This window comes from Ranitomeya imitator, chromosome 1 (assembly GCF_032444005.1).
Source record: "Ranitomeya imitator isolate aRanImi1 chromosome 1, aRanImi1.pri, whole genome shotgun sequence".
Classification (NCBI taxonomy): domain Eukaryota; kingdom Metazoa; phylum Chordata; class Amphibia; order Anura; family Dendrobatidae; genus Ranitomeya; species Ranitomeya imitator.
Genome location: NC_091282.1, coordinates 1,177,410,209 through 1,177,437,219, shown reverse-complemented (window position 1 = coordinate 1,177,437,219; position 27,011 = coordinate 1,177,410,209). Strand labels below are relative to the sequence as shown.

Genomic DNA, 27,011 nt, shown 5'->3' with positions numbered 1-27,011 from the left:
AAGATGGATCCTAATGAATGAATTATAAGGGATCCCTCAAAATAGATGATTTTATTACGTCAGTTCCCCACAACTTTGGCAGAATCGGGCTAATGTATGTTAGGGCCTTGATAGAAACAAAACCCCATTTTTTTTTTTTGTCAAGGAAAAAATAGATCTGTCAGAAAATCAGACTTTTTTTGCAGGGGCACATTTAACAGAAAAGTTGCATGTTAATGGAGGAAATCCCGGATGAAGGAGTTGTCCAGGACTGAACTATTCTTAAATGTTTTTTCCAGGTTTGGCACGAAAGTCTGTAGTCACTCTGTGCCTGCAGACTTGTGACTACTCACAATCGCGCACAGGGCGCTTTTTCAGGATTCTCCAGTGTCGGCAGCGAGACCGGACGGTCACATGACTGAAAGTATGGTATATACTGTACATACTTCCAGCCACATTCCAACTAGATGTGCGCGTCCTCACGCACTTCACTCGTAATAATTGGGGCCACGCATGTCTAGTTGGGATGTGTCTTGGAATATATCGCATATGACCGCCTGCTCAAAGAACCGGAAAAACCTGACCGCATGCGATCTGATTCCCAAGTCTGCAGCCACCTAGAGTGAGTGAGTTCCACCCGGTAAATCGCTTAGTTTCTGCCCCTGCTGGTGTTGATTTCAGCCGATTGAAGGGGTTGCTGAGTGTCGGACCCCCACCGATAGCCTATTGATGATCTATCTCATAGATAGGTCAGTATAGTCCAGTGCTGTAAAGAAAAGTCAAACACATAGATTTGTTGAGGAGCAAGTAGGGGCAGGGGTATCAGGACACTTCCGTGACAGAAAATTTCTCGAACGTAGAGGAAAAAATGTCCAATCCTTTGTTCTTACAGCATATAAGCAGCTGGCAGAGAAATCTGTGGAGGTCTTAATTCTCCATTCCCCTCATCTGCGTGTGTATGGGGGGGGACTCGATTAGGATGGCTGACGGCTGAGGTATACGGGCACTAAAACCCATTATCAACAAATATTGCCATCACTGGAAAAAAAAACAGGACAACTGAAGGGGATTTTTGCGTTTTCGTAGAACCAGCTGAACCTGCCCTGCTCCTCAGCGCACTGTAGATCCGACCTGTTTGTCTTTAAGGTTGGCTTTTACTTTTTACACCAAACACCAATGCTCTGTGAGGGCTGTTCATTCTGACCTTTGGCTCCAGGGGTTAATAAACAGAGGGCAATGAAAGCGGTGACCTTTAGTCCCTGCTGGAATAATGATCTGCGTGTATCGCTATTGATCTAGTGACTGATTACATGGCGCGTGAGAATGAATCTTTCCACGCTAAAGTCCCCTCAATTTATTTGGTGCTTAATCTAAAACATGAGGGCTGCTCCGATGATCTTGTCATCTGGAGCCACCATAAACATGCTTTATAGCTGCGTGCTGAAGCATCCGGATCCATGTCTGAGAAATATGTCTTTTTTTATGACGGCGTAAGAATAATTGCTGATAATACAAGTGACTCCTAGTTCCATGCCTCTTCTCATCTACATAAATGTCTGGGTGGGTGGTTGGCAGAATGGCTGGCACTGCACTGAGTCATGGGAAAATTATTATTTTAGTGGTTTTAAGCCACCTTAAATCCTCCATCTTGGCATTCTGATGATTTTTTTTTCTTTTCTGCATTGATCCTATGAATTAAAAAAAACATTTCTAGTGATATATCAAACTTTCACAGATGCATCGATACTGAATGTTTTATTTATAATTTTCTTTATTTTTGGAACGGGAAAAGACTGGGGTTATTCTAACTTTTTTTTTAATATATATATTTTATAAGACTTTTTTTTTATATATTACATTTCACTATATTTTTCGAGTCCCTTTAGGGGACTTGAACCTACGATCAATTGATCACCCGTACTACAGTAGATAGGACATTTACTTATTTTCTGGAATTGGGCTTTACAGGAGCATCAAGATATCGGCAACAATAGCCTTCAACAGGCCCACAGCTGTGTGTGTATAGAGTGGTTAATGGGGACGAGTAAGGCTGTGTGCTATAAAACCGCAACAAAAAAAAACGCATACAATAAGCATCCCATCATTTAGAATGAATTCCGCATGTTTTGTGCACATGATGCATTTTTTTCCGCGAAAAAAACGCATTGCGGTAAAAACCGCAGCATGTTCATTAATTTTGCGGATTTCCCACTACAAAATGCATTGGGAAGTGTCCGGAAAAAACCACGGCAAAAACGTGGCAAAAACGCATATGGTTTTCTTGCAGAAAATGTCCAGGATTTCTCGCAGAAAATTCCTGAGAAAAACCGAACGTGTGCACATAGCCTAAAGCTGCAGTGTAGAGCATGGTGAAGCGGCAGGAATGTAGCTTGAAGAGACTTGAGTAAGACTCCAGCTGGGCAATAAATTATTAGAAAAGAGCAGAGTTTTAATTAGGTTTTTCCTTAATTTATAGCAAAGATTCCGTTTTCTGTCCTGTCTCTGACAGATACCATGGCCAAAGCAAAATTGCTTGTAGATGCCAAACACATTAGCCTCCTACCCAGAGAGTTAGCAAGTATATATAAATATAGGAGTTGATCAAAACGATTCAGAAGACCCTGGTCCGGCGGCCATGTCAGCCCTCTGTGGCTATCAGTGGCGGATTAAATCCTTGGGGTCCCTTAAGGAAATTATGTCCTAATCTGTTTTTACATTTACTATCAACAATTTTAATCCACTAATTATATTTTATTGAGCAGAAAAAAAGTGAAGAAATTTAAAATCTTCATTATAACCCAGAAAAGGAACTTACATGGTGGACTCTGGTGAAGAGCTTTATATACTCATCTGTGTTCCCAAACCTAGTCATGGATGTTCTGCTATCACCTCGGGTCGGCGAGAGCTCGCTGCCAACTCACCTCTCCTCCACTCTCTGTCCCGCCCAGTTACCACGTCCAATCACATAGATGCCCCTCCTCTGCTACTGGTGAATTCTCGAATATACCCAACAAGTCAAAACACCATGTCACTGCCGCTTGCCATATGTTCGGAGCTCCTTTGCTCCAGCTGGCCACCAATGTCATCCAGCCACGCTGGCACATTGATTGCAAATTTCTTTCAATATCAAATCAATATTTTGACTGCCATGGAGGACCAACATGGCTGCTGCATCATAATATCACTTTGCTACTAATTAGAAGAGGGATCCAGGATACTGGCGGGTGGTAGGAAGGCTGTAAACCAACTCCCATGAAAGACCAACATGGCTGCTGGGTCATGATGACACAGGGCTTACTAATTAGAAGAGGGATCCAGGATGCTGGCGGGTGGTAGGAAGGCTGTGGTCCAACTGCCATGAAAGACCAACATGGCTACTGGGTCATGATGACACAGGGCCTACTAATTAGAAGAGGGATCCATGATGCTGGCAGGTGGTAAGAATTTACAGAAGCTTTGGTCCAACTCCCGTGGAGGATCAACATGGCTGCTGGGTCATGATGTTCCAGGGCCTACTAATTAGAACAGGCTTTCACGATGTTGGCCGGTGGCAGGAAGTTCTCAAGGCTGTGGTCCGACTGCCATGAAGGACCAACATTGCTGCTGGGTCATGATGTCACAGGGCCTACTAATTAGAAGAGGCATCCAGAATGCTGGCCGGTGGTAGGAATTTCTCAAGGTTGTGGTCCAACGGCCATGGAGTGCCAACATGGCTGCTGGTGCTTTAGACTAGTCCAACTAGTGGAAGTATGTAGCAAGTTTATATTGTGCCAATCATATCTACATAACATTATGTAAGGTTGCGTTCCTTACAATATCAGGAACCATGAAGGCTGTTTTTCTTTGGTTCTGGAGAAAATTGGCTGATATACTAATCCCCTCCACCTTTACTAAAGCCCCAGTTGCTGAAAAACAGCCCCAAAGTATAATGCTGCTTCCACCATACTTCACTGTGGGTATGGTGTTAGCTGGCTTGTCAGCAGTTTTATGGACCATGAATTTTGCCGTAAACTGCCACTAACAAACTGTCAGGAAAATCCTCCTAGAACAGTTATAGTTTACATCGGTTTAATCAGAATCACTATAAATGATGGCAGCCGTGGACCGACTACTATTTACCGTGAGGTTTTATACGTTTGGCTAACACTAACCTCATCCCCAATTATAAGAGGGTGTTCACATTTATGTAACCACATTATTTTAGTTGATATTTTAATTCCCCCCCCCCCCCCTCAAAGTAATTTCAGTTTGTTTCTGAATGCATTTGTACAGATTATGGTTGACATTAAAGGTGCAAAGAGTTCTGAAATTATTCTTCTTGATGATTTTTTTTTTTTACATGACAAAAACATTTTAACGGGTGTGTAGACTTTATATCCACTTTACAAAGATACATGCATACATTTTACCTCTCTCTGTGGTTAGATAGATATTATATAGATATTAGATAGATAGAAATTAGATAGATAGATAATAGATATTATTCAGATCGGTGATAAATTTTAGATAGATAATAGATAGATATTAGATGTGGAATAGATAGATATATTAGATACAGTGCCTACAAGTAGTATTCAACCATCCCATGGATGCGGACCAGATGGCCAGGCCCCTTGGCTGAGAAACAGCCCCACAGCATGATGCTGCCACCACCATGCTTGACTGTAGGGATGGTATTCTTGGGGTCGTATGCAGTGCCATCCAGTCTCCAAACGTCAAGTGTGTGGTTGGCACCAAAGATCTCGATCTTGGTCTCATCAGACCAGAGAACCTTGAACCAGTCAGTCTCAGAGTCCTCCAAGTGATCATGAGCAAACTGTAGACGAGCCTTGACATGACGCTTTGAAAGTAAAGGTACCTTACGGGCTCGTCTGGAACGGAGACCATTGCGGTGGAGTACGTTACTTATGGTATTGACTGAAACAAATGTCCCCACTGCCATGAGATCTTCCCGGAGCTCCTTCCTTGTTGTCCTTGGGTTAGCCTTGACTTTTCGGACAAGCCTGGCCTCGGCACGGGAGGAAACTTTCAAAGGCTGTCCAGGCCGTGGAAGGCTAACAGTAGTTCCATAAGCCTTCCACTTCCGGATGATGCTCCCAACAGTGGAGACAGGTAGGCCCAACTCCTTGGAAAGGGTTTTGTACCCCTTGCCAGCCTTGTGACCCTCCACGATCTTGTCTCTGATGGCCTTGGAATGCTCCTTTGTCTTTCCCATGTTGACCATGTATGAGTGCTGTTCACAAGTTTGGGGAGGGTCTTAAATAGTCAGAAAAGGCTGGAAAAAGAGATAATTAATCCAAACATGTGAAGCTCATTGTTCTTTGTGCCTGAACTACTTCTTAATACTTTAGGGGAACCAAACAGAATTCTGGTGGGTTGAGGGGTTGAATAATAAATGACCCTCTGAAAAGACTTTTCACAATTTACAAAAAAAATAAACAAAGAAATAACATTCTTTTTTGCTGCAGTGCATTTCACACTTCCAGGCTGATCTACAGTCCAAATGTCACAATGCCAAGTTAATTTCAAATGTGTAAACCTGCTAAATCTGCAGGGGGTTGAATACTACTTGTAGGCACTGTGTATATATATATATATATATATATATATATATATATATATATATATATATATATATATATATATATATATATATAAATAGTGGATAATAGATAATAGATGGATAATAGATAAAAGATGGATAGATACTGTAGATAATAGAGGGCTAGATAAATAATAGATAGGTAGATAGACAGAATACATAGATCGATAGAGGGGAGATAGATAGATAATAGATCAATATTTCATAGATGGATAGACACTGTAGATAGATAGTATTGTGACTATATATGTTACCTGACGTTCTACCGTACAGTCATACAATAGCAGTCATGTACCTAATACCTAATATCACCATTTTAGTGACCAAATAACTGTTCGGAGTATTATCAGCTCTCCGCCATGAAGAGGGTGTAGACATAGAGCATGATGTATGTTATGGAGGCCATAAAACTTCTCCCTGTGCACATACGTTGGTATTTTGCAGCTACTGGCGGTATATTACTATCGTTCTGTATAGATGGCGGCAGTCCTGGTGTTTGTCCATTGACTTCCTGTGAACAGATTCGGTCTCGACCATCTGACCTTCCAATTTTATCACCATCCACCCTTATTTTGTCTGGGCCAGAGATGGAGGCATCTGCACACACATTCTTCTTCCGTGGGGTCTTGTGATTTTGGCAGGAAATGGTAGGAAAGATACTGCACATCATGCTGAATATAAAGCTGTCCTGTGACGGCCAGGGTGCGGCCCCGGCTTCAGCCCTGTACACACTCACATCTCACTTACACTTTCCAGATGTGAGGAGCACAATAGAATATTACATAGAACATACGATTTTATCCTCTTAACACTCCGGACGGCTTTGGAAAATGATGTAAAAATTTGTCCATATGTCTGAAAATAACAAAAATACAAAGTTCTGCTACTACATTATTATTATTTAATAAGTCTAGTAATATTCCTAAATTTACTGCGGCAAAACCAGAAGAGTCAGATTATCACAATGGGCAGAAATTAGATGTCAGATTATTATTTGTAATGTTATCTATATATATGAGGCATCGTGATTACTCGCTAATCCCGCCCTCTGCACAGTAGCTCCGCCCCACCACATCACCACACATAATCCCGCCCCCACCCCATTACCACACATAATCCCGTCCCCACACATTAACACACGATGCTCCGTCCCCACACATTACCACACGAGGCTCCGTCCCCACACATTACCACACGAGGCTCCGTCCTCATACATTACCACACGAGGCTCCTCCCCCCACACATTACCACACGAGGCTGCGTCCCCACACATTACCACACGAGGCTCCGTCCTCACACATTACCACACGAGGCTTCATCCCCACCCATTACCACACAAGGCTCCGCCCCCCCACATTACCACACATAATCCCATCCCCACACATTACCACACGATGCTCCGTCCCCACACATTACCACACGAGGCTCCTCCCCCCACACATTACCACACGAGGCTTCATCCCCACCCATTACCACACAAGGCTCCGCCCCCCCACATTACCACACATAATCCCATCCCCACACATTACCACACGATGCTCCGTCCCCACACATTACCACACGAGGCTCCGTCCCCACACATTACCACACGAGGCTCCGTCCCCACACATTACCACACGAGGCTCCGTCCCCACACATTACCACACGAGGCTCCGTCCCCACACATTACCACACGAGGCTCCGTCCCCACACATTACCACACGAGGCGCCGTCCCCACACATTACCACACGAGGCTCCTCCCCCCACACATTACCACACGAGGCTGCGTCCCCACACATTACCACACGAGGCTCCGTCCCCACACATTACCACACGAGGCTCCGTCCCCACACATTACCACACGAGGCTCCTCCCCCCACACATTACCACATGAGGCTCCGCCCCCCCACATTACCACACGCAGCACTTCCTTTCTATGTAATTCAACCACTTCAGCCAAGGTAAACGTACATTTAATTGCATAATCAACAGCAGCGTTAATTAGATATCAATGAGTGTGCCGAGCGTTAGCTGGCTGGAAACAGCTAGTTTTTCCATAAATGCACACAGTGCTGTGCAAAAGTTTTAGGCAGGCGCGGAACACAACGCTGCAAAATACAAAAAAGCTTCCAAAACTAGGAATGTTAATAGTTTTATTTTTTATCAACAAGCAAACAAAGCAAAAGAGAAATGTAATTCCCATCAATATTTGGTGTGACCGCTCGTTGCCTTCAACAAGCTGCTGTTCGACAGCCGCAACACATGGAGGGATTTTCTGTTTGTTCGCCAATCCCCGCATGTGTTGTGGCTGTTGAACAGCCGCGAGACATGCAGCCGCGGAGACTCGGAACATATTTTTCAAGCATGCCAAAGACACTCGGTTAGAACCCAAGCATGCTCAGATAACACCTTATCCGAGCACATTCGCTCATCACTATTGGGAAGTGCTTTGTCTTTTTTTTTTTTTTTTTTTTTTTTAAGATTATCAGAATTTCCAGACATTTTGGTGTCATTTTGCTGTAATTGTTTGTTTTTTGTTTTTTTGGGAGGGTTTAATTTTTTTTGGCCAATATTTCAACGTCACAAAAATAAATACAGAAAATATTTCTATAGAGCAGTAGAGAAACTACTTTCACCATTTTGGCCCCAAAAAAAAGAAAAAGGGGAAAAAAAATATGCAAATGACTCAAGCGGTAGGAATCGTAAAATGCTGTGAGGAGATTCTTTCCAAAACCTGACGTGTCTGTGTCTACGCCAAGCCTAGTGGTTGCATAAATGAGCATTTTCTTTTGCTTTATCCTCTTTGGCACAATGAGAATTCTTATGATTTGTTTATGGCTACAAGGGGCTTTTGTTGAGCAGACAATGGGCGAGAGGGTGAAAAAAAAAAAAAAAAAAAAAAATCCGGTCGCGTTGGGCAGATGAAGGTCAAACATTACAACTATTATATTGTATGTGGCAAATGTACAAAATGTTCTTTGGAGCTTGTGATGTTTCTTTTTTTTTTGTATGAACCCTTCCTTGTTCTTCTGGAAGAATGGGAGACGGGTCATGTGATGTGTGCTCGGGGGTCTCGGAGTACAGCATGCAATAGCGGAACTAAAAAAGGCTCCGCAAAGTCCCATTTTTTTTTTTGTGATATAATTTTGAAGTTAGCGACTAACTTTGATCCAAGTGTAATACGATGTTTTGTTGGGTAACACAACGCTCGTTTACACCTGCCCTTAGGAAAAGGCCTTCAATATGCTCTATGGTTAATCATTCATCCGCCAATCTTAAATATTCCAAATTTGGAATATTGAAGCTCCACCCCCGAGGAACAATAGGTAAAACCCCTGAGCATCAACTTTTGAGCATGATTTCGTAAAACCCCCATACCAGTACAATCTGGCCTGAAATCCTTTTGGTTAAGCATCCATAAGGCCTTTAGCCACCTGCAGAAGGCTAAGGGAGCGGTCACACTCTCAGGATTTGGTCAGGAGTGGGGGAGAAATACAGAAGTGTTATACTCTTATACTTCTCAGATTGTTCCACTCCTGGTTTTGGCTACAAATACTGATGTAAAATACTGACCAAATACTAAAGGTGTGAACATGGCCTAACTCACCGTGGCTGGGTGCTACCGATAGTGACGCCATGTGCCACAGTATGGTGTTCCATGGTCCCTTGGCTTACATACGTGTGGAATAGTTGGTATGCTTTATGGTGTCTAGAAATATAGACAGGAATATATAGGAATATGGAATATGGCACTTTATCTCTTGGATCTAGTGTAAAGTTTGAGATATATGACAGTAGGGCCCTATTAAAGGACGATGCACAGAGCTGTAGGAGGCTCAATAAGTAAGTACTCCTCCTAAGTGCTTTATTCTTCAGGAGTTGGTAGACTACATGGGCATTGCCTAATGAAGTGCTGCCCCCAGAGGCAAACTGGTGCATAACTTAACCCAGTTCTGCCGGAACCATAAAGATTTGCACTTTTTCTTCCACTTATTTTTAATTTTAAGTTAAAGCATTGAAGGCCTAAATGTGAAAGAGCTCAGATTATGTGTATTTCTGGTTGGGCATCTTAAATTAAAGGGGTTTGAGCAAAAAAAGTTATTTATTTTGCATTGACAAAAATTGCAGTTTCCCAGTGCTAATGTCAGTTAAGACCTCTGCTGTTTTACCTGGTCCTGGTCGTATGATGTTCACGGTCCGTCCCACAGCCCATCTCTGATAACTCCATCCTACCACACCAGTATATCTGTGCTCTCTTTCACTGACAAGAAGCAGAGATCTGATTGTATCAGAAAGCATGTACAAAAACTGAATGAACTACACAACGATAACCTTCATTTCCAACACTGTAATGCCCCTTTAAATGGGGTTAGGTTATAAAAAACACAATTTTTTTCTTACTTATCCATATTATGATAAATGGGCGATCACTGCGGTCCCCACTAGAGATGAGCAAATTGATATGGGACTGATTGAATACCAGCTCTATTGCCGGAAGGGGTTAAAAAAAATACAGTGGGTCCGGAAAGTATTCAGACCACTTTACATTTTCACTCTTTGTTTCATTGCAGCCATTTGGTAAATTCAAAAAAGTTCATTTTTTTCTCATTAATGTACTCTCTACACAACATCTTGACTGAAAGAAAACAGAAATGTAGAAATTTTTGCAAATTTATTAAAAAGGAAAAAACTGAAATATGACATGGTCATACAGTAAGTATTCAGCCCCTTTGCTCAGCATTGAGTAGAAGCCGCCTTTTGAGCTAGTACAGCCATGAGTCTTCTTGGGAATGAGGCAACAAGTTTTTGACACCTGGATTTGGGGATCCTCTGCCATTCTTCCTTGCAGATCCTCTCCAGTTCCGTCAGGTTGGATGGTGAACGTTGGTGGACAGCCATTTTCAGGTCTCTCCAGTGATGCTCAATTGGGTTTAGGTCAGGGCTCTGGCTGGGCCAGTCAAGAATGGTCACAGAGTTGTTCTGAATCCATTCCTTTGCTATTTTAGCTGTGTGCTTAGGGGTCATTGTCTTGTTGGAAGTTGAACTTTCGGCCAAGTCTGAGGTCCAGAGCACTCCGGAAGAGGTTTTCATCCAGGATATCTCTGTACTTGGCCGCATTCATGTTTCCTTCAATGACAACCAGTCGTCCTGTCCCTGCAGCTGAAAAACACCCCCATAGCACGATGCTGTCACCTCCATGTTTCACTGTTGGGATTGTATTGGGCAGGTGATAAGCAGTGCCTGGTTTTCTCCACACATACCGCTTAGAATTATCACCAAAAAGGTCTCTTCATCTCATCAGACCAGAGAATCTTTTTTTATCCTAGTCCTTAGTAGTTCTTCATGTGTTTTTTAGCTAACTCTATGCGGGCTTTTATCTGTCTTGCACCGAGGAGAGTCTTCTGCAGTGATAGTTGACTTTGTGGAACATTCTCCCATCTTCCCACTGCATCTCTGGAGCTCAGCCACAGTGATCTTGGGGTTCTTCTTTACCTCTTCTCCCACGATTGCTCAGTTTGGCTGGACGGCCAGGTCTAGAAAGACTTCTGGTGGTCCCAAACTTCTTCCATTTCAGGATTTTGGAGGCCACTGTGCTCTTAGGAACCTTGAGTACTGCAGAAATTCTGTTGAATCCATGGCCAGATCTGTGCCTTGCCACAATTCTGTCTCTGAGCTCCTTGGCCAGTTCCTTTGACCTCATGATTCTCATTTGGTCTGACATGCACTGTGAGCTGTGAGGTCTTATATAGACAGGTTTGTGCCTTTCCAAATCAAGTCCTATCAGTTTAATTAAACACAGCTCCAATGTAGGAGTAGAACCATCTCAAGGAGGATCACAAGGAAATGGACAGCATGTGACTTAAATATGAGTGTCTGAGCAAAGGGTCTGAATACTTATGACCATGTGATATTTCAGTTTTTCTTTTTTATTAAATTTGCAAAAATTTCTACATTTCTGTTTTTTCAGTCAAGATGGGGTGCAGAGTGTACATTACTGAGGAAAAAAATGAACTTTTTTGAATTTACCAAATGGCTGCAATGAAAGAGAGTGAAAAATGTGAAGTGGTCTTGGCCCACCGCGCACTTGTCCTGCTAAAGCTTCCCAACTGATCCTCCGACCTTCTTCACATCTTCTGATCTTCCCTTCAGATCTTCTGATCTTCCCTTCAGATCTACCGATCTTTGGATTTTCCGGCCTCTGGTATTGCGGTCTTTTGGTGGTGACTCTGCCTCACCTGTCCACGTGGACCGCCACGCACGTCACAGGGTGAGGCCTTGTCAGCGCCAGGAGGCCAGATTGGGCAAAGCAGAGACCGGACAGCTTTCTTGGGAGCTGCAGCGACAAGACTAGTGAGGGCCAGGCCTAGGACTGGTGACAATGTAACGCTTATTATTTTTGAACCTCTCCCATGATTGTATTTTCGGGCCACTTTCGATTCATGACGAAGCAAATTTTCCAGATGATTCGAACCCGAAACAATTTTTAACAAATTTGCTCATCTCTAGACACCACTGATCATACCAATGAAGTGTATGAATGGAGTGGTGGTGTAATGTGTGCGCCACTCCATTCATTGCCTATGGGGCTGTCAAAAAGATCTGCCCTCGTTCTCATAGACATTGAATACAGCAGCAGGGCACAAGTGCCATTCAGACACCTGTGGTTAGGTTCTGTATGTTTTTCCACCTTTTGAGGAGATTTTTTTTTTTTCCGAACTAAATACATGTATTTGGGGCTAAAACTCATTTTTGCAATTGGGTTTCATTAAAAGTTTAAGACCATTTGGCTTTTACAGGCTTTGTTTTCCTGTGCTCATAAATCGGCTCAGAAAGACACAGATAACCGCTAGTAACTCCCCATCAGTGTAAGCTCACTGCCCGATTCTCAGTTAACTCATTCTGCATCCAGCAATAGACAATGCAACCTAAAGGGCGAACGCTGAAACATTTGTTAAACACAATTGCGAAAATTCTTATTTTTAGCCAAAAATATGCAAAAGATAATTATACCCAAAAGGAGCACAACCCCTTTTAAGTCATGTTGTCTGGTATTGGGTCTTAGTTTTATTAGGACTCTTAATAAAATGGTGATATGAAACATTGACGATGTTGTCCTTTGTTTACATGCAGCAAGGAGTTATGGGCGAAGACGAGGTAATTCATCTATTTTTTACTAAAGCTGAATTAACCATTATTTTGCCTGATTACCCCTCATCCCATCCCCCATCAGACCTTTTCGATATCTCGTGTATATAGTTATGATATGCTTAGATTAACTCACATATTGGACACTAATAAAACGCTCCCTATAAACTCTGATCATTTCATTAATATCATCAGTAACACAATATAAGGGCAGTGACTGCATTGGAGGCAAATGTACCGCTTTGTGACTCATAGCAACCAATCACAGTGCAGCTTTTATTTCTCATGTTGCTTTTGATAAATGAAAGCTGTGCTGTGACTGGTTGCTATGACTTTTAGACCGTTTAATAAATGTATGTCCTTCGCTTTCTGATGAAATGCAGTGTATGTCCTTCCCGTCATCAGTGCTGATTTACCCATGTTACAGCACTAAAGGTCAGCCTATCTGCACACTGAATGTGTTTTCTGCACAAGTCTATGATCTTGAGATCAAAATTGCACGTCATAGCTGGGTGTGTAACGTAAAGGGGTTGTCCGGTCTTAAGCTACAAGTCTGCAGTCACTGTATGTAGCTGCAGACTTGTGAATTCTCGTATCGCGTGCACTGCACACTGTGAGGATTGTCCAACACACACACATATATATATATATATATATATATATATCTCTCATCGTGATTATTCGCGAATCCCGCCCCCTCCCCATTACCACACACAATCCCGCCCCACCATATTACCACACACAATCCCGCCCCCCACCACATCACCACACACAATCCCGCCCCACCACATCACCACACACAATCCCGCCCCCACCACATCACCACCCACAATCCCGCCCCACCACATCACCACACACAATCCCGCCCCCACATCCACACACAGTCCCGCCCCCACCACATCACCACCCACAATCCCGCCCCACCACATCACCACACACAATCCTGCCCCACCACATTACAACACATAATCATGCCCCCCAACACATTACCACACACAATCCCGCCCCCACCACATCACCACACATAATCCCGCCCCCCCACCACATCACCACAGATGATCCGGCCCCCACCACATCACCACACATAATCCTAACCCCCACCACATCACCACACATAATCCTGCATCCTACCACACAATCCCGCCCCCCCACCACATTACCACACACAATCCCGCCCCCCACCACATTACCACACACAATCCCGCCTCCCCACCACATCACCACACATAATCCTGCATCCTACCACACAATCCCGCCCCCTCACCATTTCACCACACATAATCCCGCCCCCCACCACATTACCACACATAATCCCGCCTCCCCACCACATCACCACACATAATCCCACTCCCCCACCACATCACCACACATAATCCCACCCCCCACCACATCACCACACATAATCCCACCCCCCACCACATCACCACACATAATCCCGCTCCCCCAGTACATCACCACACATAATCCCGCCCCCACCACATCACCACACATAATCCCGCCCTCCCACCACATCACCACACATATTCCCGCCCCCCACCACATCACCACAGATAATCCCCCCACCACATTACCACACATAATCCCGCCTCCCCACCACATTACCACACACAATCCCGCCCTCCCACCACATCACCACACATAATCCCGCTCCCCCACCACATCACCACACATAATCCCGCCCCCCCACCACATCACCACACATAATCCCGCCCCTCCACATCACCACACATAATCCTGCCCCCCACCACTTTACCAGAGATAATCCCACCCCCACTACATTACCACACATAATCCCCCCCAACCACCACATTACCACACATAATCCCCCCCCACCAACCACATTACCACACATAATCCCGCCCCCCCACCACATCACCACACATAATCCCAATCCTGCCCCCCACCACTTTACCAGAGATAATCCCGCCCCCACTACATTACCACACATAATCCCCCCCAACCACCACATTACCACACATAATCCCACCCCCCACATTACCACATGAGGCTCCGTCCCCCCACATTACCACATGAAGCTCCGTCCCCCCACATTACCACACGAGGCTCCGTCCCCACACATTACCACACGAGGCTCTGTCCCCACACATTACCACACGAGGCTCTGTCCCCACACATTACCACACGAGGCTCCGTCCCGACACATTACCACACGAGGCTCCGTCCCCACACATTACCACACGAGGCTCTGTCCCCACACTGTTATTAACTTCATTTTAAGTTAATTTACCACCTGCGTAAGCGCTATTGAATGTTGTCATTATTTACTTTACTTTAATCACCAGCAGCGTTAATTAGATAGCAATGAGCGTGCCGAGCGTTAGCTGGCTGGAAAAAGCTAGTGTTATATATACACTCCTGGCCACAGACCGACTAGACTGTTTACAGCCTCTCTCTATACACTTGCATTGAGCGAGGCTGTGCATGTCTAGTCGGACTGTAACATAAGACCGTACATCCCCTTTAAAGGGCAGGCTCTAATGATCTACTAACTGCTAAATCCAATAGCCACTACTCCCTGGTGATTCTCCTGGATCTCTCGGCAGCATTTGACACTGTGGATCATCAGCTCCTCCTCACTATGCTCTGCTACTTCGGCCTCGGGGACACCGTTCTCTCCTGGTCCTCCTCCTACCTCTCTGTGTCTTTTACTGGTTCCTCCTCCTCTCATCTTCTCCTTACTGTCGTGGTTCCTCGCGGTTTAGTCCTAGGCCCTCTCCTTTTCTCCTTGTACACATCCCTATTGGACAAACAATCAATAGATTGGGTTTTCGGTACCACTTCTATACTGATGACACCCAATGATACGCCTCCTCATCTCCTGACATCACCCCGCATGATTACAAAATACCAGTGATTCTTACCGCTGTCTCTAACATTATAGATAGATATAACTTCGCAATCAGGCAGGGTGAATGAAAGGGTGTGCGGCTTGAGATAGTGCTAATGAATGCAACGCTCATTGCTGCGGAATGGCTCCTTCTGTTTCCTCCTTCTACTAACCTACCAATGCCTGACATCGCCATTCCCGTGTGTGGTTCTGCCATTACTCCCCAGCAACATCCCACTGTCGTGGTGTCATCTTTGATTCAGATCTTCCCTTCTCTTCACACATCCGATCACTAGCCTGCTCATGTCACTTTGTCACTTACACCTCAAAAACATCTCTAGAATTAGATCTTTTCTTACCTTAGACTCGGCTAGAATTCTTACTGTAGCTCTTATTCTATCTCGTCTGGACTATTGCAACTCTTTACTAATCGGTCACCCTCTTACTAATCTCTCCCCTCGCCAATCCTCCTAAATGCAGCAGTCAGGATCATACTCTTCACCAACCGTTACACCGATGCCGCTACCCTGTGCCAGTCATTGCACCGGTTACTAGTGATGAGCGAATATGCTCGTTACTCGAGATTTCTCGAGCACGCTCAGGGGTCCTCCGAGTATTTTTTAGTGCTCGGAGATTTTGTTTTTCTTGCCGCAGCTGAATGATTTATATCTGCTAGCCAGCATAAGTACATGTGGGGACTCCCTAGCAACCAGGCAACCCCCACATGCACTTATGCTGGCTAATAGATGTAAATCATTCGAGCACTAAAAAATACTCGGAGGACCCCGAGTATGCTTGAGAATCTCGAGTAACGAGTCTATTCGCTCATCACTACTGGTTACCCATCCAATATAGAATTCAATATAAATGTATCACTCTCACCCACATAGCTCTCCACGGTTCAGCACCACCCTACACCTCCTCTCTCGTTTCAATCTACCACCCTACCCATTCCCTCCGTTCTGCTAATGACTTAAAACTAAAATCCACAATAATCCGAACTCCCAGGCCCGTCTCCGAGACTTCTCGCGAGCTTCACCAGTTGTCTGGAATGCACTACCCAGGGCAGTTAGATTAATTTCCAATCAATACCCACAGTGTGGCCTAAAGACATATTTCTTTAGACTGGCCTATCCCCTCACCTCGATTATGAAACTATCATTATTTGGCCTATACAAAATTTTCTTCAAACTCATGATCCACGTAACATCTGTTCATACACTTAATAGCCCTTTGTGTCTGTACTGTACATATACTGGCCGGTGACGCTATGTGCAGACCCTATTTAGTATATAATGGCTGTATCATACAATATCAGCACATTTAATAATTTACGGTACCTTTTGTGTCCCCCCTATTTCCTCATAGATTGTAATCTCGCGAGCAGCAGGGTCCTCACTCCGTTAGATATGAGTTACGCTTATTCTGTAATGTCATTGTTGTCTGTACAAGTCCCCTCTAAAATTAAGTGCTGCCGAATATGTTGGTGGTATAAAAATAAAATTTTTATGTCATCAGAAAATGGCCTTTCGTTTAATTGTGTTTTTTATGCGGACCATAAGGCTGTGTGCACATGTTGCTGATTTTTCGCGGTTTTTTTCGCATTTTTTCACTATAAAAACGCTGTAAAACCGCAAAAAAACAGCATACATTATGCATCCCATCATTTAGAATGAATTCTGCAATTTTTGTGCACATGATGCGTTTTTTTTCCGTGAAAAAAAGCATCGCGGTAAAAAGCGCAGCATGTTCATTAATTTTGCGGATTTCCCACTAAATAATGCATTGGGAAATGTCCAGAAAAAATCTGCCAAAAAACACGCAAAAAACGCATGCAGATTTCTTGCAGAAAATTTCGTTTTTTCTCAGGAAATTTTTGCTAGAAATCCTGAACGTGTGCACACAGCCTAAGGCTATGTGCACACGTTCAGGATTTCTTGCAGAAAATTCCTGAGAATTCCAGACATTTTCTGCAAAAAATCCGCAAGAAAACCGCATGCGTTTTTGCCGCGATTTTGCCGTGGTTTTGACGCGTTTTTGCCGCGGTTTTTTCCGGACACTTCCCAATGCATTTTGGAGTGGGAAATCCGCAAAAAAAACGGAAAATTAATGAACATGCTGCGTTTTTTGCTGCGATGCGTTTTTTTCGCGGAAAAAAAACGCATCATGTGCACAAAACATGCGGAATTCATTCTAAATGATGGGATGCTTATTGTATGTGTTTTTTTTGCGGTTTTATAGCGTTTTTATCGGGGAAAAACCGTGAAAAAACCGCAACATGTGAACACAGCCTAAAAGCTGCTCCCCCAAAAAAATGCAATTAAAAAGCAACTCTGCCAGAGGCTAGACAGTTCAGCGCAGATTGTCAATGTAATACACAGCAATGCTAAAGGGTTACAATTGTATAGGGGTTCAAGGCCTCTGAGGGAACTAATGAAAAGTGTCAAAAACATTTAAACACATTTTTATAAAAGATAAAATACGTGTAAATCACCCCCTTTTCTTGAAACGGAATTATTTGTTTACTGTATTTATTGATTATGCATTGCGTATATAGCGCTATCTTATTCCGCAGCGCTTTACAGACATCATCACTGACCCCGATGGGGCTCACAATCTAGATTCCCTATCAGTATGTGTTTGGAATGTGGGAGGAAACCGGAGAACCCGGAGGAAACCCACACAAACACGGAGAGAACATACAAACTCCTTGCTGATGTTGTCCAAGGTGGAATTTGAACCCAGGATCCCAGGGTTGAAAAACTATAGTGCTAACCACTGAGCCACCGTGTAATTAGTGAAATGTTGCATGTTCTCCAAATTGGTATCCATGAAAACTACAGCTTGACGCACAAATAGCAAGCCCTCAAACTGCTCCATTAACGGAAGCAAAAAGTTACAGGTCTCAGAAAATGGAGACTCAAACCAAATAAACATATATTTTTAACAAAGTGAATTTATTTCTTTTACCCACTTTTATAGCACCATTCATTCCACAATACTTTACAGTCATCATCATCACTGTCCCCATTGGAGCTCACAATCTAGATTACCTATCAGTATGTCTATGGAGTGTGGGAGGAAACCTGAGCACTGCAAGGCTACTGTGCTAACCACTGAGCCATTACGCTGCCCATGTCTGCATTTTTTTTTTTTTAACACGATCTAAAAAAAATAAATAAATAAAATATACAAGTGTGCAATCGCTGTAATTGCACTAATCTAAAGCATCACTCACGTCCAATGAATGCCATATAGACTAAAACTAAAACACAATGGCGGAATTGTGGGGGAGGGGTTTTCACCAGTTAACTGCAGTTGAATCTCCGGTTTCTCAGTACGTTATAAAGTATATAGTAAGTTATAAAGTTATATAGTAAAGTGAACAGTGTCACGCAGAACTATCTATCGTCCCCTAAAAAAATCAAACAAAAAAATGTCTTGTTACAACTAAGTAGATGGAAAAATGAAAAAGCTGTGAATCTTGGAAGCAGGGAAGGAAAAAGCTAAACATACATTTATTTTATCATTTTAATCACTGTTTAAAAAAAAAAAAAAGAACTCTGGCCACTAACTCAAATTGGCAAAGCCAAAGATAAAAACAAAAATGAGCTAATACCCTGCATTAAATAAATAAGTACTTAGTTGACATAATTTTGATTAAAAAAAAAGGAAAAGCCATCCCACCATGTCACGGTGACCCTATTCGGGTCAGTCCTAGCCTCTGGTATTAAAACCTTAGCATATGTCAAATGACGTAAATGTGAATGAGGGCCGAGCAGGAGTGAAGCTCGGACTATGTAAATGCCGCTGTCGGTCACTGATAGGGTTTCCTTCTTGGTGCTCATTAGTGGAAAATGAACGTACTCAGATAAGGTGTTATTCGAGTGTGCTGAGTGTCTGCGGCGTGCTTGAAAATTATGTTCGAGTCCCCGCGGATGGATGTCTCGTGGCTGTTCGTCAGCCGTAAGACATGCAGGGATTTGCCTGTTTGTTAGACAATCCCTGCAGGTGTTGCGTCTGCCTAATAGCATGTAGCCGCGGGGACTCGAACATATTATTCGAGCACGCCGAAGACACTCAGCACACTCGAATAACGCCTTAGCCGAGCACATTCGCTCCTCACTAGTGCTCATACTAGACCATGATACTGTGGTATAGAGTACAAGCAAACGATTGCAGTTCAAGTCTCCTAGGAGAACTAAACAATAAAACTTGGAACTTTAACATATTTTAAGATATTGAAAAGTAAAAAGATCAATAAAAACGTCAGATCGCCGAGCAATAAGCAGGCCTTCACACATTTCTGTCGACAGAACAATAACAAAAAATTTAAGGCTCTCGGAAAATGGAGACACAAAACAATTTTTTTTTTTTAACAAAGTTCTAAATTTTTGTAACAACTAAAACTGTAAAAAAAAACAATACAAGTTTGGTGTAAATGTAATCATACCGACCTGAAGAATTATGTCGACAAGTCAATGAATGTTGTAAATGTGATACCCAAGAAAATGGTGGAATTGTGTGGTTTTTTTTCACTATTTCCCTCCAACTGGAATTTCTTTTTCCTGCCTGTTAGTGATTGGCATCACAAAAATAATCAAGTCTGTATTACGGCTACGTGGATAAAAGAAAGTGAGATAGCTATGGCTCTGGCAAGAAGAGGAAATAAACTGAAGCACAAAAGAGGAAATTGGCCATGGCAGGAAGGGGTTAAATGTGTGTTCCTTTTTAAAAAAAAAAAATTAGAATTTTTCTAACTCTGAAATAACGTATGTAACAAAGGAAGTCTTGGAATTTGCCAGTACATTGACGGTGCTGGACCTCTAGGATTGCAGTCCCATTGGGATGGAATAAAAGGGAGTCTGAAGTCTAATTGGTTTGCATGGAGCAAAAAGCAGCTGGAGCAAATGTCACCCCCCCATGCCCCGTCTGGGGTGCGGACCACACATGCTAATGTCTGGTGTATGTTTCGGACAGTCACAGCCCAGAGACATTGTATGGAAGTATCCTTATAAGACATGATGACGTTCCTCACCCTCGCTACATAATGGAGCCAGTTCATGGGCAGGGCTCTCTGGTGGTATCAGACCACAAGAACCACAGTTCCGGATGCCTTCACGCTCTGGGGGTGCAGTCCTAGCCATCACTTGCCCTCCGCATGGTTACGGTTCCCTGTGGGTTATAAATTTAGCAGAACATGTTTTCCAAGCATTAGACACTTGCTATGGATGGGATTCTTCTCCTACAGCTGGTAACTCGTTCACAGTCAGAATGTGCATTGGGGGGCAGGTCTCTGAAATTCTAGCCCCATCTGTTTCCTCCAAAGCTTCCAGACAAATGGCCAGAATTAAAACTTATTTCAGGTTTTAAGCTGTGGGCAGCGCTTCAGATTCCAACCAAAAGGTAAGGTCCTGTTAAAGATTAGGACTGGCTACACAATGACCTGCCTTGTCATCCAACGGACAAATAGTTTACGTTGTTTGGCCCCTTAAAGGGAATCTGTCATCAGGTTTTTGCTAGCCCATTTGAGAGCAGCATAATGTAGGGACAGAGATCCTGATTCCAGCGATGTGTCACTTACTGGGCTGCTTGCTGCAGTTTTGATGAAATCCCTGTTTTATCTTCTGTACATCTACCAGTGCTCTTGAATGCTGAGCTCTGTATAACCCCGCCCACAGCACTGATTGGCCGTTTTTGTGTGTGCAGCCAATCAGTGGTGGGGGCGTGGTTGTACAGAGGACTCCATAGCAGCAGGTTTACTAGTTCTCTAGTAATCATCTCCTGCTAAGTGATTTTAGCAAAACTACAGCTAGCAGCCCAGTAAGTCATACATCGCTGGAATTGGGGTCTCCTGTCTCTACATCATGTCGCTCTCAGATTAGATCCCAAAAACCTTGTGACAGATTCCCTTTTAAAGGGCTCGTCCGGCAGAAGAAAAATATTTGTGTGAAATAAGATATAATGTAATATATATAATAGAATCGAAACTTATTAATATACTTCATTGTTTAAAAATGACAGCCAACGTTGGCGTCGGTACCCCTCTCTAAGTTTTGTTTCGGTATCAACACATTAAAGCAATTCTTTCCAACTCCTGTGACCCGAGATGGGATAAAGGAGGCCATCTGTCTGTCTCGGCTCAAGAGCTAAGCCACCCCTCGTTCTCGTTATGGCTGACGCAGAGGAGTGGCGTAGCTATTCATTTATGTTCTTTACTTACACAGCACTTTACAGACATCATCGCTGTCCTCATTGGGGCTCACAATATAAATTCCCTATCAGTATGTCTTTGGGGTGTGTGAGAATCCGGAGAACCCGGAGGAAACCCCCGCAAACATGGGGAGAACATACAAACTCGTACACTTATTATTTTGTGAAATTTGGTGACTTCCATATGTCTCGAGCAGGTTGACGTATCATGATATTCTGCAGCAGTGCTTTTTCCATGACATAAAATGCCTGCTGTATAATTGATGGCAGTGTATGGTAATTCATCATCCAGTCCGGCTACCTACATGTCCGCTTACAATGCGATGGCGGCATTTATTCTGCGGCTACAGCTCGGCACCATTCCGACGCTGTGATAAATGGCGTCCTTTGAACTATACGGGTCCCTCCTGATTTAATGTAATGAAGCTTCCTGGTAGAATGTAATTGAGTGTTGTAAAAGTGGGGGCCGTCATGGCGTTTTCATTATTGGTTCGTTAACCTTTATACGGATCGACCTGCAATGTTTTGCTCACCTCAGCACCATATTGTAGAACGTGAAAACCCATCTATCTGCTTAGTTCTATTACCTCTGTCGGTGCTAAGATTGCTCTTATTTTATGGTATTTATATGGTGCCCACATATTGATCCATGGGGGCCGAAATATATTTACCCTTTATGAATCATAAATCCAAAATCATACGATGAAGCATATTACAGGCTTAAAACGACTGTGCTGACCTCTAGATCACGGTGCCGCACAATCCTCTAGATCACGGTGCCGCACAATCCTCTAGATCACGGTGCCGCACAATCCTCTAGATCACGGTGCCGCACAATCCTCTAGATCACGGTGCCGCACAATCCTCTAGATCACGGTGCCGCACAATCCTCTAGATCACGGTGCCGCACAATCCTCTAGATCACGGTGCCGCACAATCCTCTAGATCACGGTGCCGCACAATCCTCTAGATCACGGTGCCGCACAATCCTCTAGATCACGGTGCCGCACAATCCTCTAGATCACGGTGCCGCACAATCCTCTAGATCACGGTGCCGCACAATCCTCTAGATCACGGTGCCGCACAATCCTCTAGATCACGGTGCCGCACAATCCTCTAGATCACGGTGCCGCACAATCCTCTAGATCACGGTGCCGCACAATCCTCTAGATCACGGTGCCCCACAATCCTCTAGATCACGGTGCCGCACAATCCTCTAGATCACGGTGCCGCACAATCCTCTAGATCACGGTGCCGCACAATCCTCTAGATCACGGTGCCGCACAATCCTCTAGATCACGGTGCCGCACAATCCTCTAGATCACGGTGCCGCACAATCCTCTAGATCACGGTGCCGCACAATCCTCTAGATCACGGTGCCGCACAATCCTCTAGATCACGGTGCCGCACAATCCTCTAGATCACGGTGCCGCACAATCCTCTAGATCACGGTGCCGCACAATCCTCTAGATCACGGTGCCGCACAATCCTCTAGATCACGGTGCCGCACAATCCTCTAGATCACGGTGCCGCACAATCCTCTAGATCACGGTGCCGCACAATCCTCTAGATCACGGTGCCGCACAATCCTCTAGATCACGGTGCCGCACAATCCTCTAGATCACGGTGCCGCACAATCCTCTAGATCACGGTGCCGCACAATCCTCTAGATCACGGTGCCGCACAATCCTCTAGATCACGGTGCCCCACAATCCTCTAGATCACGGTGCCGCACAATCCTCTAGATCACGGTGCCGCACAATCCTCTAGATCACGGTGCCGCACAATCCTCTAGATCACGGTGCCGCACAATCCTCTAGATCACGGTGCCGCACAATCCTCTAGATCACGGTGCCGCACAATCCTCTAGATCACGGTGCCGCACAATCCTCTAGATCACGGTGCCGCACAATCCTCTAGATCACGGTGCCGCACAATCCTCTAGATCACGGTGCCGCACAATCCTCTAGATCACGGTGCCGCACAATCCTCTAGATCACGGTGCCGCACAATCCTCTAGATCACGGTGCTGCACAATCCTCTAGATCACGGTGCCGCACAATCCTCTAGATCACGGTGCCGCACAATCCTCTAGATCACGGTGCCGCACAATCCATACCGCATTACTTTTAGTCCCATACTGAAAAGTTGCAAAAATATTGAACTTTATTGTTCTAATCCATTATTCTTATCCTAAAACTGGTTGACTAAACTATGTTCAAATACCCTATGAGAGATTTTTGTTTACTAAAGAGGGTCTCGTATTCAAAGATTGTCCCTCATTGATTTTAGCGGGAACCGATTAATACTTCATTTCCCTCGTAGTGACGCTGCAGGGGACTTGAACACTTGCTGCTGAGTTCTGCTAAAGCCTAGGATAAAAACAAGGAGCAAATAATCTATTAATAATAGTAATACATGTTTCTGTGATTCTATAAGCAACAGAATGAAAGAGAAAGGGAGAAGATATAGATTAGATATTAGAAAAAACTTTTTGACAGTGAGGATGATCAATGAGAGGAACAGGCTGCCATGAGAGGGGGCGAGTTCTCCTCCAATGGAAGTCTTCAAACAGAGGCCGGACATGTTACGGATCTGCATCTCAGGACTAGGGTAGAAGGGGAGTAAAGCTGACCCTGTACTAGGACTAGGCTGAAACCCTACGATGGAGTGGGCGACCTATTCCTTGTGACTATACCCACTGACGTTTCCTAGGGTAGACTGAAACGAAGACCTACAGGTAGGAGGAAGGGGGTCCCTGAAAGATCTAGGGACTGGGAACAAAAACAGGTAACCTCCTAGTAGGAAAATAGAGGCAGCCGCAGAAACGGATGGAAAACCAAAAACCAAAACTGGCAGAACTAGAGATCCCAGAACTGCACAAAATCAAACACAGAACGCTAACAAGGAACCAAGCCAGGACACTAGCGGATAAACACTGTTGTCCAGCAAGGACTGGGAGGCAGGTGCTGGGTAATAAAGGGTGATGCAATCACCTGACCTAGGACAAACCCAGTACCAGAGGAAAAAGACCAGCAGCCTGAAGATGGCAGATGGTCAAAACGAAATAGATTCTGACAGGACAGACATCTCTGAATCCTGCATTGAGCAGGGGCTTGGACACGATGACCCTGGAGGACCTTCCAACTCTGACATTCTATGATTCCATATAAATAACATAGGGTACTTAGTTGACACTATTTTGATCGAAAAAGCATAAAAGCCCTCCCGCCGCGACAAGGTGTACCAAGTCAGGATGGTCCTATCTCTTGTATTTCACCTCCCTATGGAGAAAGGCTCAATAGACTGGGGCAGAGGAGGACCCAGGTGTGACGGTTTTGAACCTGCCCGTGAAAAGCTATATAGACAAAAGATGCACATCCCAAAAATGGGCGGACCTCCCCTATATGTAGGAGGAACTAAAGCTGATGCAAATAAATGGGCTGGCACACATGTTGGGGTTCTGTTAATGGCCACAGTCTGAATGTGCACCTAGACATTGACCTTATACCAACAGGTGTGCCGGCCATTTCTTTGGTTTTGGTTTCATTTCTCTAACGAAGATGTCCCAAACCGTTTACACCCATAATTTTGTGTGAGCTTTAGGTTAAAAATCATGTCATTTTAAACATTTTAGTATGAAATTTGATGCATTGGTATCAAGTAGAGATGAGTTAACCCGAACTTTAAAGTTCGGGGTTTGTATCGGACAGCTAGTGTCTGGTGCTGAATTCCGAACACCGACTTCTCTGGAAGTTCGGGTAGAGTTCTGTACCAGAACCAAATTTTGGGCTAAAATTCGGTGAAACCTGATGAATCTGAACTTCCCCTGTCCGCTAATGCATAGTATCATGCATTCCATACATTGTAGGCGCCAGCTGTGTTATACAGCCAGCACCTGTCTCTAATAGCAGTACCCGGAGCTATCGCTGATGTTATTTAGATGCTTCATTGTGTCACTTGGTTACTGAAGACCCCATCGCCGCAATCTTTGTAGGGTGACTAAAAAGAAAACTAAGTGATGGTTAATCCGAGAACTGGAAAAGTTTTGCTATCCTCCTTTTTTTCTAATCCCACCCAAAAAAAAAATAGAAATATGGGATAGCGCCAGGTCTGAAAAAGGCCAATTTATGAGAATACAAAATTAATTGCTCCATAAAGTAAATGTTATAAACAAATTAATTGACATGCCTGGATTGGCATTCTTCAGTCATCCCACATTCTCAAAGATGGAAAGAAAAAAATGCGAGACCAAAACATTATATGTCCCTCAAAATGATGCCAATAAAAACTGCAGCTCGCCACGCAAAAAACAAGCCCTCCTACACCTCCATCAACAGAAAAATAAGTCATGGATCTCAGAAAATAATAACACAAAAACTATTTTTTTTTTGCAAAGTACACAACCATTTTAACCATTAAAATATTATAAAAAAACAATCTATAAAAAGTTGGTATCTCCATAATCATACTGATCTGTAGAATTATATTACCAGGTCAGTTTTTTTTACCGAGCAACGAAAATGTCGTTTAAACAAAACCCAAAAAGCAATGGCAGAATTGCAATTTTTTTTTTATTGGATTTTTTCCCCTATTTCATAACATCATATGCTAAAATGAATGATGCCTTGCAAAACTACAGCTCATCCCACAAATAAGTCAATGTCAAATGTCAGTGGAACAATAACAAAAAGTTATTGTTTTTTGGAAGAGAAAACAAAAGCAAAAAAAAAAAAAATGTCCAAAAAGGACGACCTATTATAATAGTGCTGAAGAAGCGAAGAATTTCCAAATCCTAGATTTCGGAATGATGCTGAAAAGTGACAACTTCTCCACTCAACATATCGGTATTGGAAAAAAGTTGTCACTTTCCTGATTGGAGAAATAGATTGGCCCTATATGTAGAAAAGCTGATTCTAGCTACGATACATGGCCGCCGATGAGGTCAACACGTAACTCCCCTCGTTGTTTCCTGCAGGTCGTTCCTCCCTCTTCCCGATAGATGACGGTTTGCTTGATGACGGCCATAACGACCAAGTCGGCGTTCTGAATTCCCCCAATTGCTACACTGGACATCAGAATGGAGAACGGATTGAGCGTTTTTCAAGAAAGGTGTTTGTCGGAGGACTGCCGCCCGATATAGATGAAGGTGGGATGTTAGTGTATTTGTCGTGTTTCTTTACCACTTTTTATCTATTTTCTAGACTAGCCTCTTATTAATGTCATTATTTTGCGCAGTGGAT

General features: G+C 43.8%; 1 protein-coding gene across 4 annotated transcripts in view; it reads left to right on the top strand.

Annotated features, from left to right (window-relative positions):
- The window catches only part of CPEB2 (cytoplasmic polyadenylation element binding protein 2), a 91,212-nt gene that overhangs the window by 48,353 nt on the left and 15,848 nt on the right, over nt 1-27,011 (top strand). For 2 of the 4 annotated variants that reach the window (XM_069744727.1, XM_069744726.1), the window contains exons 5-6: nt 12,693-12,716; nt 26,747-26,917. In XM_069744727.1, the coding sequence (XP_069600828.1) occupies nt 12,693-12,716; nt 26,747-26,917 (195 nt within the window). The remainder of the gene's footprint in view (nt 1-12,692; nt 12,717-26,746; nt 26,918-27,011) is intronic. The other 2 variants (XM_069744729.1, XM_069744728.1) reach the window with 1 other exon arrangement.